Source organism: Carassius carassius, chromosome 37 (assembly GCF_963082965.1).
Source record: "Carassius carassius chromosome 37, fCarCar2.1, whole genome shotgun sequence".
NCBI classification, from domain to species: domain Eukaryota; kingdom Metazoa; phylum Chordata; class Actinopteri; order Cypriniformes; family Cyprinidae; genus Carassius; species Carassius carassius.
This window is the reverse complement of record NC_081791.1, coordinates 22684615-22702611: the sequence shown is the minus strand read 5'-3', so window position 1 is coordinate 22702611 and position 17997 is coordinate 22684615. Positions and strand designations below refer to the sequence as shown.

Below are 17997 nucleotides of genomic sequence, written 5' to 3'. Positions count from 1 at the left end.
TGGCCTATCGTGGCCTGCATCACTGTTCTGGCCCACCAGGGCCGTTCCCACTGTGGCCCGCTGGGGCAGTACCCACTGTGGGGTGCCTATCGTGGCCCCCATCACTGCTCTGGCCTATCGTGGCCCCCATCACTGCTCTGGCCTATCGTGGCCCCCATCACTGCTCTGGCCTATCGTGGCCCCCATCACTGCTCTGGCCTATCGCGGCCCCCATCACTGCTCCGGCCTATCGCGGCCCCCATCACTGCTCCGGCCTATCGCGGCCCCCATCACTGCTCCGGCCTATCGCGGCCCCCATCTCTGTCTGGCCTATCGTGGCCCATCTCCTCTACTCTCTATAAGCTAAATCCTTTTAAGATATAATCCGATATAAAAACGCGCCGCTCTTTATTTTACCTAATGGAACACCCCTTTCCAAGGCTTGTTTTAGAACACACTTAACCACTGTTATCAAAAGCTGCAGTCTATCCCCCTCTCTCTATACCGGCCATTCATTCAGAATTGGGGCAGCTACTACAGCAGCTGAACGAGGAATCTCTACGTCAGCTATTAAGATCATAGGCAGATGGTCTTCCTCAGTATTTGAATCATACATCAGACCTGATTCAGAAAACCATTCTCGAAGCTCAGCAAGCTCTCCTGTAACAAATCAGGTAAATTTTCATGCAATTACTGGTGGTGGTGTTACTGGCGGTATATTTAAAAAAATATATATATATATCTGTATGGTCTATCGAGGCCTGCATATGTCTGGCCTATTGTGGCTATATCTGTGTGGTCTCGAGGCCTGTTTATGTCTGGCCTATCGTGGCTATTCCTGCATGATCTATCGAGGCTGCTTATGTCTGGCTAATGTGGCTAATTAATAAAAAAAAAAAATTCAATTAAACATAGGCATATGAGGTTTAATCTAACGTTTATCATACTGATTATGTTAACTCTCTTTATATCTTCCAGGAACCTTAGGATTCACAACCGGTGTGTATACCTTCATCTACTTATTTTGGGGGGAAAGGCTGGCCCCGTCCGGTGGTTTCACAATCCACCTATTTTTGTGGGTCGGCTGCGCCCCGGCCTTCGTCTTCAGGCAGGAAATGCTGGTCCGCTACCCTCGGATTACGAACTATGGACGGGGCCTTCCGCCAAAGAAATTTATAATAATGCTTGGTGAGTTGTCAATAAATGTATGCTTTGTACATTTTATCTCCAGAGTCTTTCTTGTAGAACTGTTTTGCATGACTGTCTAGACAAGACTTGCATCTAATTGGTGAACTGACATGTTGTAATATAATACAGGAACTGCCAGCATGAATCTGAAGGGCTACATTGCACATGAATAATCCAGACTGGAATATTCTATACTGAGGAGTGATACTTCATCATGGGATAAACAAATGGTAATGTGGCAGGCTGTGAGCAAATCAATGTAATTGATTGTTTGCAGCTTGGTGAAATCCTCAATGCACTTCATGCATGTATCATTTATCACATCAACTAAACCCACATCCCCACGGTGCCTTTGTTATAACAAAATTGCATAGCGTTTTTATATTGGCCAACAAATACAGTGTCAATTATCATCTAATTAATCTTTCTAATAAGGCTTTTGTTAAGCACCAGCAGCCACATCATTTTACAAGCCTCCTGATGCTGTATATAGATTATTTAGCCTGAGATTAGTATAATTCAGAAGCCAGGATTACAGTTGTGCGGGGTGTTATTGATCCGGAGCTCTGAGCTCAGTCAATGGAGGACAGCACAGACATTTTCTTGTTTTGTGCAGCGAGATGTTCCATTTCTTTCAGGAGAGAGGGGCGCTGGACCGGGCCGGTCGATAGCAGCAGAGCTAACCAGACTGTTACCAGCACTAATGCATAAACCGAGGATTACAGGAGCTGTCTGATCTGGCTGTAGTACAAAGGATGGACATGGCGGAACTATTGACAAGATGTGCATTACTGGGAGATGTTTTATGGCTGAGTTACTTGCGTAACTTGATTTACCCAAGTACGACGTCTTCCTGAGTCAACATGTTTGTTAGTTCTGAAACGACATTCATATCAGACAATCAGATTTTAGGCCTTTGCGTGGACTACAGGTACAGTGTTCTGATACAGTTATTTATTATATTCCTATTGAAATTCAATATCAATAATTTATGCATTTAAAGGTAGATAGGTAAAGTTTATCAAGACATTGATATTCTATTCATTAAGACATAATATTTAAATAATAATCCATTTATATTTCTTATAACAATTTGATTATATATATTTAACAATTTTTATATATATATATATATATATATATATATATATATATATATATATATATATACACAGTTGCGATCAAAATTACTCAACCCCTCAGAGACTGTAGTACTTTACAAATACAAGCTTTTCTGAAGATCCAGGATAAAATAAAAATGGCATCTATAACAATTCACTGGCATATTAAAAGTGATATTGTCAATATATAATGTAATACTTTTTGAGTTATAAGATTTTTTTATAATACTGCTATGTCATAATTATTAAACATTGCTGTTTTTAAATCACTTATTTGCATGGTGGGGTATAAAACAGTCTCAAAATGCAATTAAGCCTTTAGAAACTCTATTAAAAACAGAATTAGCTTGAGCTGTTACACATACAGTTAGCCCATGCATGTGTTGAAGTTGAGTAGCAAAAATGTCAACAGAGATCTGACAAAAGCTAAAGAGAATAAATATTGTATTACTTTAGAAAGGCTAAGGATATATGAAGATTTCCAAGACATTGAAAGTTCCTAGAGACACAGCTCTCAGCCTTATTCCTTAACTTAAAGTGTGTTTTACCAGAAAACCTTTGAGGGTGTCAAAGAAAAAGCACAATATCATTAAAAAAATGTTCAATCAGAGCAAAAAAACCTGCAATGTACAGCCAAAGACTTGCAAGATGACCCGATGAAAGGAGGAAAACCATTTCAATGCAGTGTGTAGGAAGAACACTAGACAAGTATGGCCTTCATGTTGAGACATCTTGCAGAATACCTCTCTTGAAGAAGAACACAAGGCCAACTTGAACTTGATAAAATTCATTTGTGTAGACCTGTGAAGCTCTGGAGGAATGTTTTATGGAGTGATATGACCACATTTTTTTGGATTTTTGGAACCATGGATCAGCGTTATGTCTGCTGCAAAAAAGGCAAAGCTCATAAGCAGAAGAACACCATCTCCATCGACAGAAGCTTCTAAACACTTACAGACAGCGTTAATTGGTCATTTTAAACAATAAAAGATTCTGCACAAAGGGGGTTGATTAATTTTGAACATGAATGTTTAGAACCAATTTGAATATTATCATGATTCATCAATGTTCCATTCTCAGAATCACTCAAAAGTGTATTAACAAACTTTCTCTAATACTTTACTGATGCCTATGTGTACACTCAATGTATATCAACTGTATATATAGCAAATCCAGGCATTTTTGTAAGATAAATATCCGGCTTTCAAATGTAATGAATACTTTTTTCTCACTTCTACTGACTTTTGTAAAGAAAAACGTCAGAGGATTAAGAAATAAGCCAAGAGGAGACTGATTTTCCTTTGCTAAAGTAAAGAATCTTTGTGTCCTTTGCTCCTACATTTCCCAGAGGCGTGCACGTGACACATACATCTTCCATCTTTCACCTACATGTGTTCCGCATCCCACAGTCAACAGATGTTGGAAAAAAAAGTGTTAATTACATTTGAAATCTGGATATTTATCTTAAAGACCTAACCCTTTAATTTAATTTCAAACAGATTGATCCATAGAAATGAATTGGAAATTATTTCAGTTACTGTACAGTCAGACAAGAGACAGTTAGACAGCTGGTAGGCTACTATGGTTTTCCGGATCGTCTCTGCAGCATTGCTAAGTGGTTGATTTGCAGTTGCTAGGGTGTTGCTAAGGGCGGATATAAACTGATATATCACTGGTTTGTTTAGCTGAGGGCACCTGCAGTGGAAACACACATGCAGCTCTGCCTCATTGCACCATGAATTCATCACCAATATGCAATCGATCCTGCAGACTCACTGACCGGAGATCAGAGTGCGGCCAGCCAAAGCAAAATAAGACGTGAGCAGCTCCACCTGCGGATGACCCCAGATCAGGTCAGGCCACATGGGGTAAATGGGACGTTACTAACACCAGCAAAAGTCACTGACCCAGCAGCAGCTGAGCGCAGATGCTGAGGAAATGAGATGTGAGTAATGCCACTGTCAGGAGCTGACCTGAGATCAGATGCTGAAAGAATGAAGACATGACCGTAATGATGACCGCCGAGGGTGGGCATCGCAACAGGATCAGTCGCACTGCGGTCTGCTCTTTACAGCTCTCTCTTCAGTTATTTGCTTATCATTATCACTACTATGGATAAATGGGCTAATAGTGCGGAAAATGATTTCTTGAACGTCCACAGCTAATGATCAGTTTAAATTTTTAATGCAGCTTGTATTATTAAAGCGTAAATATGTTTAGCACTTGAGGAAAACAAAGAGAGCGCAACCAGAAAAGGCACTCCAAAGACATTTCCTTTGTAAACACAGCATATGCCAGATAATTTTTCTGAGATCATGATGAATTCTGGGTACTGTCGGAGAGGTACATGATGCAAGGTTGATTTGATCAGACAATGACGCAGTTCTTTCATTTCTTTCCTCTTTCAATTTTGTTGTCTGAGAAGTGTAGAGAAGTAGACGTGGAACAGCTTAGAAAAGAGAGCGAGCAAGAGAGAAAGGCCTCGACAGGCAACAACCCTCATGTAAAATGCATAGAAAGCTGCAATGTCAGTTTACTACTGCTCGCTCTGCAGTGAATGCACATATTCTGCAATGAAGTGCTCTCGCTCGTGAACTGTGTTTGGCACTGGGGAGGCTCTCCTCACCCTGTTAGACTTCTTCATTAACAAACCTCACACCAAACTGCGCCGCATGACATGCAACTTCATTGCAACATCTCAATTTATCCAAGAGATTATGATGAAATGAAGTTTAAAAGAAATGGGTAAAAGAAATAAATAATTTTTAAAGCCAATAATGAATGTTTGTTTGTATATCTCACAATTGGCACTTTCAGGCAATGGCTCACACAACCAACTTCATATTCAATTGCGACTTTAAATCTCAAAATGTGTCTTTATATATAACAGCTTTATATATAAAGCCAATAATGAATGTTTGTCTGTATATCTCACAATTGCGACTTTCAGGCAATGGCTCACACAACCAACAATCTCAAAATGTGTCTTTATATACTGTATAACAGCTGTAACTCTCTCAAAACTTTCAACTTTATACCTCAAAATGTGACCTTTAATTGACCATATATTTCATAATTGCAATTTTTATTTTTCATAACGTTTTCATAATTGCAACTCTACATGTCAGTATTGTGACTTCATTTCCTGTAATTGTGATTCTATACTTCACATATATTTCATAAATGTGACTTCTCATGACTAACTAACCTCAAACATTACAATTATCTCACATTTGACTTTATATTTTCAGAACTGCATCTTTCTATCTCATTTTTATTCTATTGCCACTATATCTCACAACTGCAACTGTCACAACTGTGTCTTTATTGCGTTACATGTGTTCGCTCACATGACATGTGACTTTTGTTGTAAATGTCATGCTTGTATTTGTCAGCAGGGGGTCGTGAAGCTGAAACATCTTCTAAACATTGGCCTTCATTGTTTTGACTCTAACTTTGTGTGGACAGACTGCTGAGAGGACATGCATTTGAATTCCACACATCAAATCACCATAATGGCAATCAGTGTTGACATGCCGGTGGTTGCAGGGGCCGGTGTTACTGCTGTTAAATCATTCTGCTTTATCAATCCTTTGAAGGGTTTAGAGTGCACCGAGACCCCCTTCCCGCAAACACGTACACACACATGCATACATACCATCTCTGGATCCGCAGAAAGGTTCTCTGTTGCTTCAAAGATCTGGTTTGGCGTGCTCACATATCCCAAAATGCAATGCTTCCCTTATCTCTGCAAACCATAAAGAACCACCATGTAAATCCCCTGTTGATAAATTGAAAGATTGCAAAATGCTTGCACCCTCTTCATTGCTCTCATTAAGTTGGCATCATTGCCAGTCTTTTGTTGGTTACACAGATTTAAAGTCATGGGAGCAAAGTATATGAAAACTTTCAAAACAAATTGGTTTATGTGACCTTATTTTACGTGTCACTTTTTTTCTTTGTTTGAGTGAGTCTGGCCCCTAAAATTACTTTTAAGTAGATGATATTTAAGTGTTTAAAAAGATTGCCTTAAAGTTTATGATGAACTAATGCTGTTATTGAAAACAGAGCCATTGCTGAGAGAATATTTGGGAAAGAGTGCACAGCCAAACAATGTCACTGAAAACGTTCACTGTTTGAATAAAGTGCTGTATTAAAATCTGTACATATGCCAGAAAGTTTGAGGATGATGTAAACGATTACAAAATCCTCTGCATAAAACTAACAACAGTAACAATGTTTTTGCTTGAAACAAGCAAGAAGAATTTGCCAAGACATAAGACAAAGTAAACTATTATCAATATTGAAAACAAATGTGCTTCCTAATAATTTTGTGGAAACCACAGTACTTTATTTCCCCAGGATTCTTTGACTTCTGATTATCGGAAAATAAAAGTACATTAATTTCTTCAAAGATCTTACTCCAAAAATCTTGAATGGTAGTATATCACTGTTTCAACAAAAACAGTAAGCAGCAAAAATACTTATAAAAACTTTTATAATAATAAGAAGCCTTTCTTAAGCATCATGTCAGCAAATTAAAATTATTTCTGAAGGATCGTGTGACACTGAAGCCTGGAGTAATGATGCTGAAAATTCAACTTTGCATCACAGGAATAAGTTAGTTAAAAATTAAGTTTTAATAATATTTCTTATTTTTACTGTATTTTTCATCAAATAAATACAGCCTTGTTGAGCAAAAGAGAAAAAAAAAATTAATTATTCCAACCGTCTGAGATACTGTACATATAGGCTATATGTTAAAAATATTTTAATTTGATAGAATTTTTAGTGGCTAAATATAGGCTATATAAAAGGTGGTCTGTTCATTTTTTGATGGCATTCTGTCTAATCTTATCTGAAAAGGTTTATTCGTTGATGATGTCATTCATTCAGTTTTGAACAAAACTCATTGCTAAGATATACAGATGGTGCACGCCAACACTGCCTCATAATCGACTGACTCAGCTACAACTGATGCTTCGACATATTTCCAACATCTTCACGCTCGACACCTTTGCTCCATGAGAAGTAACAGCCAAGATCCGTCCCCCCTAATCACACTTTCTACATTCCACTGCCGATCACACTCCACATCTCCAAGCTCGGTAATCAAACCAGCTCCCAACAAACCGCCATCTTATTACCTCCACGCAGGTGTGATCATTTCCACGGGGCAATCCCACGGCTTCATCAGCAGCCACTGTCCTCAGAGACCCGGTGAGAGACGTGTGCGCCGCGCATGAGTGAGTGGAGCGCCAATATAATTGTCCACATCTGTGTCTCTTCATTCTGACCATCAGCCATTCAAGAAAACTGTCTGTCAGCGGGAGGCCCTGAGCAGAGGAGAGACTCTTAAAAGAGAGCCAGAAGAAGGACTGAGAAAAATATAGGGGGAAATATGGTGGAAGGGAGAAAAGGTGAGCTGGTGGAGGTGTGAAATATCAGTACATGGGCAAATCTCACAAAACTAGCCAAGAACAAAAAGCAAAAGACATCAGTTATATTCATGCATTGTTATAGTCGTATTCATATAGTCATATTCATAATTTATTTACAATGAACGGGTTTTCCTCAGCATACAAAAAGTCTTCATCTTTACTGTACTATAAAAAATGATAAATTATGTTAACTATTAAGTATCTATATATTAATATATTGTGGTATTTTTGCTCACTGAACTGAAATGATAAGAATCAGAAGCAACAAGAATATATTAAGGTTAGTATCTATAACTGAAGATATTGTGGTAGTATTCATTGTGATGTGTAAAATAGCATAAAAAAATATTTCTATTGTCCACAAAAATGGTCATTCTGATGTACAGTAATGAGAATCATGAGAATAGGAGGAAAGTGTACTTATACAGTATATTTGTCAGAAAAAAAAAGTTTATAAAAAATTACAATGGTTATAATGGGAGGGTTCAGTTTAATCTATACTCTTAAATAAATATTTGTGTCTATTTGGAACTTCATTGTGCACTAAACTAGAATGTGAAAATATATATCAAAACTCTTCACCATTCATTTACAGCAGCTTGAAGACACCTGAAGAAATGTGTTTAGAAAGCCAGTGCAGAATCTGCATGAGGAGCTCCATTCACAGCTGTCGCTCATCATTTTTCCAGCCTCTCGGTTTGGGTTCCAGGGAAAAAATGACCAGAAGTCTTTAATGATGACATCTGTTCCTGTCAAGACATGTCAAATTAAAAGTACCTCTTTATTTAGGCTGCATTTACACTGCAAGGCCTAGTGAACACATCTGGTATTCTGACATATTTGACTGGACTTGTTTACATTAAGACCCAACGACCCCTCATACATCAGGAATAAATTAGACTCCTTAGATCAGTCAGAATTCAGCAATGTCATAAAAATTATATATTATAAAATTATATATATATTATAAAATATATATTATAAAATGTATATATTTAATTTTAATATTTTAAATAATACAAATCTTTATTATTCCAAACTTTGACTGCTAGTGTATATATAATACACACAACAATCTTTTCATGTAAATAAATCAGAATTGTTTGTCGACAGTCTTTTGATTGGTTTTCCTTGAAGGACAGTTTTTCATTACTCACCACCCATTGAAGAAAAATCAAAAACACGAGGCCTGCAAAAATTTGAAGAGAAAGCAGTCATAGAGCTACTCGTACAGGCAAACGAACACTGAGGTGCCTGACAAGAAGTGACGCATGTGAAACTATTCACTGAGAGAATCAGAGCATCATTGTGTCGCTCAAGACACTCATCTAGCAACAAAAGTGGAATGGAGCTTTAATTGCTCGCACCGTTCGAGGCGGCCGACATTGACTGTAACTGCTTAGAGGAAAGAAAATCACATCCATAGCCAGGCAGCCATAAATCACAGCTTTACTGGTACATGCACATTTGAGTCTGACAGAACCATTTAAAGACTCGGTGGGCTTGCAATCATAGGGCAATTTGAGCTTTCCGTCAAAAAGAGTTTTAATTGAATTAGTCTGAGCGATTATATGCTCCAAACTAATGGGGGCAGTTTCATCTGGCGGGGCTCAATGAGCTGAATAAAGAGCCACATCTCAGTTCCTCCGTCATTACCGGGACTCAAATGTCAGGATGCTATCAGATAAAGACTCGCACTTATTGTTCACTCATGAAATAAGCCAAGTTTGAGCGCTACTGTCTACATAGGCAGCTGACAACATCAAAGACTATTGAAATGTAAACTGCCCTATTACTGTTATTGTTTTACATTCAAGATTTGATCACCTTTACTTGCTATTACTAAATTTATATAAAAATTGATTGTGTGTGTGTGTGTATATTTTAATACATACATAAATGCATACATACAAACCTACATACACACACACAGGCCACTTTATTAGGTACACCTTGCCGTACCGGGTTAGGCCCCGTTTTGCCTTCAGAACTGCCTTAATTCTTCGTGGTATGGATTCAACAAGGTGTTGGAAACATTCCTCAGAGATTTTGATCCATATTGCCTTTATAGCATCACACAGTTGCCACAGATTTTTTTTCAGGCAGGTGCACATCCATGATGTAAATCTCCTGTTCCGTCACATCCCAAAGGTGCTCTATTGGATTGAGATCTGGTGACTGTGGAGAGCATTTGAGTAAAGTGAACTCATTGTAGTAGCCATCAGAAGATGGGTACACTTTAGTCATAAAGGGATAGACATGGTCAGCAACAACACTCAGGTAGGCTGTGACATTTAAACAATTCTCAATTGGTACTAAGGTGCCCGAAGTGTGCCCAGAAAATATCCCCCACACCATTACACCACCACCACTAGCCTGAACCATTGAAACAAGGCAGGATGGATCCATGCTTTCATGTTCTTTATGTAAAATTCTGACCCTCCCATCTGCTTCAGGGTTCGACGTGTTGTGTGTTCAGAGATGGTATACTGCATACCTTGGTTGTAACAAGTGGTTAGTTGAGTTACAGTTGCCTTTCTGTCATTTCTAACCAGTCTGCCATTTTCCTCTGACCGCTGACATCAACAAGGCATTTTCATCCACACAACTGCCTTTCACTGGATATTTTCTCTTTTTCGGACCATTTTCTGTAACCCCTAGAGATGGTTGTGCGTGAAAATCCCAGTAGATCAGCAGTTTTTGAAATACTCAGACCAGCCTGTCTGGCACCAACAACCATTTCACGTTCAAAGTCACTTAAATTCCCTTTTTTCCCCATTCTGATGCTTGGTTAGAACTTCAGCAAGTCGTCTTCACCACATCTAAATGCATTGAGTTGCTGCAATGTGATTGGCTGATTAGCAATTTGTTTTACCAAGCAATTGAACAGGTGTACCTAATAAAGTGGCGGGTGAGTGTATGTGTATATATATATATATATATATATATATATATATGTGTATATATATATATATATATATATATATATATATATATATATATATATATATATGATATATGGTTTCATTATCCATTTTATTGATTATATTAGTATCTATCTATCTATCTATCTATCTATCTATCTATCTATCTATCTATCTATCTATCTATCTTTCTACGGTTTGAACTTCAGCAAGTCGTCTTCACCACATCTAAATGCATTGAGTTGCTGCAATGTGATTGGCTGATTAGCAATTTGTTTTACCAAGCAATGGAACAGGTGTACCTAATAAAGTGGCCGGTGAGTGTATGTGTGTGTGTGTATATATATATAGATATATGGTTTCATTATCCATTTTATTGATTATATTAGTATCTATCTATCTATCTATCTATCTATCTATCTATCTATCTATCTATCTATCTATCTATCTATCTATCTATCTATCTATCTATCTATCTATCTATCGTAGAAATTTCTCCCAATGAATTTTATGTTGTGTTCAAGAAGGTCACTATTTTGACCAACAAAAAGTTGTGTGGTTGAAAAGTGACCCTCATGACATTGCTATACAATTGACAATGGACCTTTTTTGCCATCAGATTAATTTTTTTTTTTTACAGATTACATATCTAATATACATGTAGTGTAACAATAACTGAAATCAGAAGACCAGGGACACGAGCAATTTTAGCGAAAAATGTTTAATCTCTCCTTGATGCATGTGTTTATTTACACATAATAAATTTGCAAAAGGAAAGAGCACAATATTTACACAATGAGCATCTAACAGCCAACCTGTCACAGTTGATTCAAGTCTGAAACTCTTCAAAAGGTATCAGAATTAACAAAGTATTAAAATTCTTTAGTTTTCGTCTTCTTTGAAACCTACATGCTCACATTTTGTTCCTACGCTTAAGTTCATTTATCCTTCCAAAAAGCTTCAATCTGGAAACACCACGAGCAGAAATCAAAACCCGGATTGGCCTTTTGGACTGAGGAGGAGTGTAAGAAATGAGGGCGTGGCCAGAAAACGATAAAGAGGCGTATGGAAAGAAATTGTGGGAAATGGAAGGGTTGGATGAGGTCAAAAAAAATGAGAGAGGAGCTGACAAGGCACTCTGTGCGAAAATAAAGTTCTGAGAGTCTGAAACACCTTACGTTCGGCTTGTTTTCCCCTTTACTACAACTTCTTGTTTGTTTGTTTGTTCCTGTACTCAAAGTAGTTCTCAAAACAAGTGTCAAATAAAAGAGAGGCATCACTCAAATACTTTACACAACAAAGTCTTTGAAATGTCAGAATATCTCTGAAGAGTTCCACATGTTTCACAACTCAACATCTAAAAACGATTGAAAATCAATGATAGCACTCATCATAAAAAATAAATTGAATGAAAAGAAAGGCAAAGACGACATCAAAGTAAAACATGTCCTGAGACATTAAAATGCAACCAGCTGCTTTACAGTCACCATCACTAAAATCCCGCTAACGTAGCACAAAGCAAAGCACATCAAGATTTTTCCATCAACAATAAAAAAAAAGAAAAAGAAGAAAAAAAACATGGCATGACATTACATTATGATATGTAGAATGAACAATTTTTGGTGTTTGGAATGAAAGTAGAACAGCATGCTTGTATTCTCAAATCATTTTGTAACGTCGAAGCATGCAGAAACTCATCTACTGAAAATGAATGGAACATACTAAAGTAAGGAAAGGCAGATGGATGGGGTCTAAATGACCTGTAATGCTAAACATCTAGCCCTTTCCTTCTACTCTTAAAATTAAGACATACACGTCCGACAGTTGTGTCCTCTTTATTAGGAAGTCTATCTATCTATCTATCTATCTATCTATCTATCTATCTATCTATCTATCTATCTATCTATCTATCTATCTATCTATCTACGTTTCCTTCCATGTAGGTCTAAGATTGCCAGAAATGATTGCTAAAAGTTTATGAGAGCTAAACGCAAACAAGCAAGCAAATCCAACATCGATCTAATTCGTTTTCGAATTCGTAAACACCTGTGCGAAGACTGAAAATGAAGGCAATTCCTAACAGGAGAACATCTCCAGTCTACAAGGAGATTGTCTTGACCGTGGAAGATACATCGTAGAGAGTTGTGGAGGCCTGCTCCGGGTTGATTAGGAGAAATCGCAATGGCATGAAATCATTAAAGTAAACCGTAATCGCAAAATAAATAAATGTGTAAAGAGTAATTCATTATTACTTTCGCAACTGGAATGAACCCTGATGTATGGCTGAGGTAACGCCAGTGAGATCCCATCAAAACGTTCGGTTGGTGCGCCTTGCTCTCTCTCTCATTGGGTTTCTGACCTAAATCTTTCAAAGACATTTCTATCGCATCTCAGAAAGTCTACTTCTGCTTTAATCTCAGCGGAAAGCCAAAGGAGGAGAGGCTTTCTCTTGTTTGAACATGACTGACTTTAAGAGAACTGCTGCAGCACATGAAAGCAAGTCACTGCAATACACATCCTTGCAGAGCTACCGATGCTCGCAAGAGAGAAGAGAAACTCCAAAACAACAAAGATGGTGATGAAAAGTAAAGCAGAGCTCAACTTGAGCCGCTTGATACCCCTGAAACAGTTTGACAATCACTTCGCATTTGTATTTGTAACACTGCAAATCACCAAATCTTGACGGAAACGAGTTTGTGGATTGTTGAAAATCAAGAGGAAAATAATCCAATAAAAATGGCAAAAGGAAGCCAGGTAGCTTATGAGCTCAAAATCGAACAACAAAAAAATAAAATAAATACAAATACTCCATAAAAAGATTCTACTGCTGACATGATGGGCATTTAAGAATGTGACACAATAGTTACCGCCGTTCTGAGATGAATTCAAATCAACTTAGCTTAACTATCAGTTTTCGTGAATGGGTAGCATTCACGTACAATTATTCAGCTTAAAAATGCTCTGTGCAAAACTGTTTGATTTTTAAGCTTTCAACAAACAGAGGCTGAAAAAAGAAGTGGAACTGCATGGAATAAACATTTGCTACATTTACTGTGATGTCATTGAACCTTCTCAGAATGCCACATTGTGACATCATCAGTAACGGAACACATTCGTCAGTTCTTCAATCTCAATTTTTCCTTCATTCTAGACTTGATTTGTGCAAAAATGACTGAGGCTTAGAGTGCTAACATCTGAATATGAGAAAGGAACACAGAATAAAAATGGCCAATTATTAATTATCGATCAAGTTTTCCAACAGAATAGAAAAGAATATGCCCTCAAGTGGCTTTCAGACTAAAACCATGATAGCAATAAAGGTTGAAAGAAGTGTACAGAAACTAAATACACAGATTCATCAACCAACTAAACAATGAACCTTTTGTTTTTCGTGAGGATGATTTCCCCAAAAACCACATGGGAACACATTTGTCTGAGTTTGTTCTTTTTTGCACATTTTTTTTCACTCTCAGTTTTTCAGTCACTAGGGTAGTCAACATTTAAATCATAGCACATTTTATCTAAAGAAAATTGTTTTTTGCACTAAACAACATTCAAATAAAACATGGCACAGGACATTTTTTTTAATATTTTTTTTCATAGTTCAGTCTTTGTTTCACATATCAAATTCATCTTATTCTTTTCTATGTTAAAATGGAAAACTTTGTACGCATCTTTTCACTCTTTTTGTATAAAAATGCCATTGTATTTATATATCTATACACATTTATATATATATTTATATCATTTTCATTTGTTGTAGTTCCTGTAAATTGTGCAAATTCAGCAGTAACACAAGTGGCAGGAGACTGGAGTGAGTGAGTTGTTTGATCAACCCAAGGAGTTAAAAAGAGGAAAATAAAGATGTTAAAGCAAGCGCTTAAAACTAAATTTTGTTTGTCAAGGGTGGAGAGGGGGACACCGCTTTTATCCATCATGGACTTTAAATTCTTCTGGCTCATAATACAAGACATCCTTGGGTGAGTAAAAGCACACAAGTGTGGCTTAACACACACTCCAAAATGATAAAAATCCAAAAAACTAAGTCCTATTGGTTGGACGTGGCATCCGGGGAGACATTCTGGTGCGTGTTGACTTCAAAGGAAGTGATGAAAGAAGATTTCCACCCTGGGCTGAGGGGTCTCCAGTGTACTGCTTCTGTCCTTGCAGTCCATTAGCTTAGTGTGTGTGTTTGTGTGTGTGTGTGTGTGTGTGTGTGTGTGTGTGTGTGTGTGGGCGAGGCTCGGGGCGGGGTCAGGAGGTCAGAGGCAGCCAGCTGAGGTGGGTGGAGAGACGGGGAGGAGGTCCTCAGCTTGCCAGAGCCATGGTGTCGATAACCTGTTCCAGTTTACTGCGCAGTCTCTGTCGCCGAGCTAACTCATCCTTCTGTAGTGCGGACAGGATCTGCAGAGGAGGATATGACTTCAGATTAGAGTGTTTTTCACAGTTTAGTAGATAGATAATTAGTTGGTTTATGAGGCAAAAGGCTTTCATGACAAAATTATAAATTACTGTACATACTCAGCATAAAAGAGATAAAATACACAAAGCCTTAATTACACACTTGATATGGGTTTTTGCTCTTTAGTACTTAAAGATGCTTCCTGTGGTGATCAGGATGTAGAAAAAGATACAAATAGATATAAAAATGACACCACAATACACTTATTAGGATTTCTGAACAAGTAAGTTTTCCCAAACCTTCTAGGAGAACTTAAAGACAGCATGATTTTGTGATTGATTTGATCAATTTAATGCAATGGGAATTGATTTGATGATGAAAAATTGTAGAGGGAGGAGCTAAAAATAGAAGGGCTCGATGATGTCAGCTGAAAAGAAAAGTTGTTTCAAAAGCAGAGTTAAATTAAATGTAATAATGTTTATTTTAAAGAAGGTGGGGTTCCATCCTACATGTCATGATCCTGGTATTCTTCTCTTACTCTCTTCCTCCCTCTTCTGGTCACACTCATTATTACTTCCTTCCACGCACACACATCCTCATTCATTATCCCATTCATCCTCAGCTGTTTCTCATCATCTCATCTCTACACTCTCTCTACACCTGTTTCCCACCTTCTCTGATTAGACTCTCTTATTTCTAGGCTTTCCTTTCCTTTGTTCTTTGTCAGATTATTGCCGGATGTTACGTACCTGTTGCCAGCTTTTCTTGCACCTGTCTTGTTGTGTCGTGTCCTGTCTGGTGCGTGTACCTGACTAACTGCATTGTTTACCTCGCCTCTGCTCAACCATTAAACATTGTCAAATTGCCTTCTGCTTTTGGGTCCGCTCTCCTTATCTGTGACAGAATAATCTGACCACAAATAGACCCAGCAAAGGAGAGTCCTCTTCAATCCGCGCTCGAACTCCAGGGAGCTATGCTGGGCCGTCATGAGGAGGAGCTGGCCGCCGCTCGCAATGCCATGGATTCCCTTGCTGCTCGCATGACTGAGATTTCGCAACAGCTTCATCACCTTCGTCTTGAGTCTTCCTCTTCTAGAGGTCAGGATGTTCCAGAGCCTAGAGTCAATAACCCGCCGTGTTATTCCGGTGAGCCCAAGGAGTGTCGATCATTTTTGACCCAGTGTGAGGTTGTCTTTTCATTACAGTCTTCCACGTATGCCAGTGACCGCTCCCGCATCGCCTTTGTCATCTCCCTGCTGTCTGGCCGTGCGTGAGAGTGGGGAACAGCTGTATGGAATTCAGAGGCCGACTGTCTCACTCGTTATACCTTCTTCAAAGAGGAGATGCTGCGGGTCTTTGATCGTTCTGCGTTCAGAGAGGAGGCTTCCTGGCTTTTGTCTATGCTTTGCCAAGGGAGGAGGTCAGCAGCAGATTTTTCGGTTGAATTTCGTACTTTATCTGCTTTCTGTGATTGGAACGAGTCAGTTCTGGTAGCTCGTTTTCTCGAAGGGCTTAATGCCGATGTTAAGGATGAGATCCTTGCCCGCGAGGTTCCCACTCGTCTGGATCCTCCTATTGACATGGCCATTCGAGTGGAGAGGCGCTTTGAAGTTCGCCGCCGCAGCCACAACATTGAAGGATCTCTTTTCTCCACTCCTGCGCTCTCTTCTACGCCGTCTCCCATCGCAGAATCCGAGCCCATGCAGTTGGGAGGACTAGGAATCTCCGCGGCCGAGCGTCAATGCCGCATCATGGTTCGCCTCTGCATGTACTGCGGGTCTGCATCTCATCAAGTCTCCACCTGCCTGGTAAAAGCCAAAGCTCCCCAGTAGAGAGAGGCTTACTGGTGAGCGCTTTAACCCTAGACCCTCCGCCACGCGCACGCACTACTTTCTCCGCCCTCTTCCGCTGGCCGGGTATTTCCATTTCTTGCACGGTTTTGATTGATTCAGGAGCCGAGGGAAACTTTGTGGATGAGACCTGGGCTCGTGAACAGGGGATTCCCCTCATTGAACGCAAGGACTCCACCCCTGTCCACGCCCTCGATGGTAGTATCCTCTCTAGAGTGTGCTTTGCCACAGCTCTGGTCTCACCATCTCTGGCAATCATTAAGAGACAATTTCTTTTTTTGTTTTTCATTCTCCATATAAACCTGTGGTTTTAGGACATCCCTGGTTAGTTAAACACAACCCACAGATTAACTGGTCTAGAGGCTCCATCCTTTCATGGAGTTTGTCGTGTCATGCTAAGTGTTTAATGTCTGCTGTCCCCCCTTTCTCTTCTGTCGCTGTTTTTCAGGAGGAGCCAGGTTATTTGTCTGGGGTCCCGGAGGAGTACCATGATCTGCGAGTGGTCTTTAGTCGTTCCAGGGCCACTTCTCTTCCTCCCCATCGACCTTATGACTGTAGTATCGACCTTCTGCCGGGTACCACTCCTCCCCGTGGGAGACTTTACTCTCTCTCTGCTCCCGAGCGTGAAGCTCTAGAGAAATATCTATCTGATTCGCTCAACGCAGGTACCATCGTTTCTTCCCCCTCCCCTGCCGGTGCGGGTTTTTTTGTTCTTTAAGAAGAAAGATAGTTTAACACACCCTTGGGGCACTTCGAATATTGCGTTCTTCCTTTTGGTTTGGTCAACGCTCCTGCCGTGTTCCAGGCGTTAATTAACGATGTTCTCAGAGACATGTTGAACATTTTCGTTTTTGTCTATCTTGACGATTTTTTTAATTTCTCCCCCTATCTCCAAGTACATACTCAGCACGTTTGTCAGGTTCTCCAACGTCTTCTCGAAAATCGACTGTTTGTCAAAGCCGAAAAATGTTTTTCCACGCTCAATCTGTCTCCTTTCTTGGGTCTGTAATTTCCGCGGAGGGTATTAGCGTGGATCTTTCCAAGGTCCGTGCGGTCACCGAATGGCCAGTTCCTGATTCGAGCGTCGCGCTTC

At 39.2% G+C, this 17997-nt stretch overlaps 1 protein-coding gene across 2 annotated transcripts in view; it reads right to left on the bottom strand.

Annotated features, from left to right (window-relative positions):
- Positions 1 to 12584: 12584 nt before the first annotated feature.
- LOC132118402 (plexin-A1-like) overlaps positions 12585 to 17997 on the bottom strand; it is a 239357-nt gene continuing 233944 nt past the window's right edge. For both annotated transcript variants that reach the window (XM_059528223.1, XM_059528224.1), the window contains exon 32: positions 12585 to 15057. In XM_059528223.1, coding sequence (XP_059384206.1) covers positions 14962 to 15057 — 96 coding nt within the window. In that variant the 3' untranslated portion in view covers positions 12585 to 14961. The remainder of the gene's footprint in view (positions 15058 to 17997) is intronic.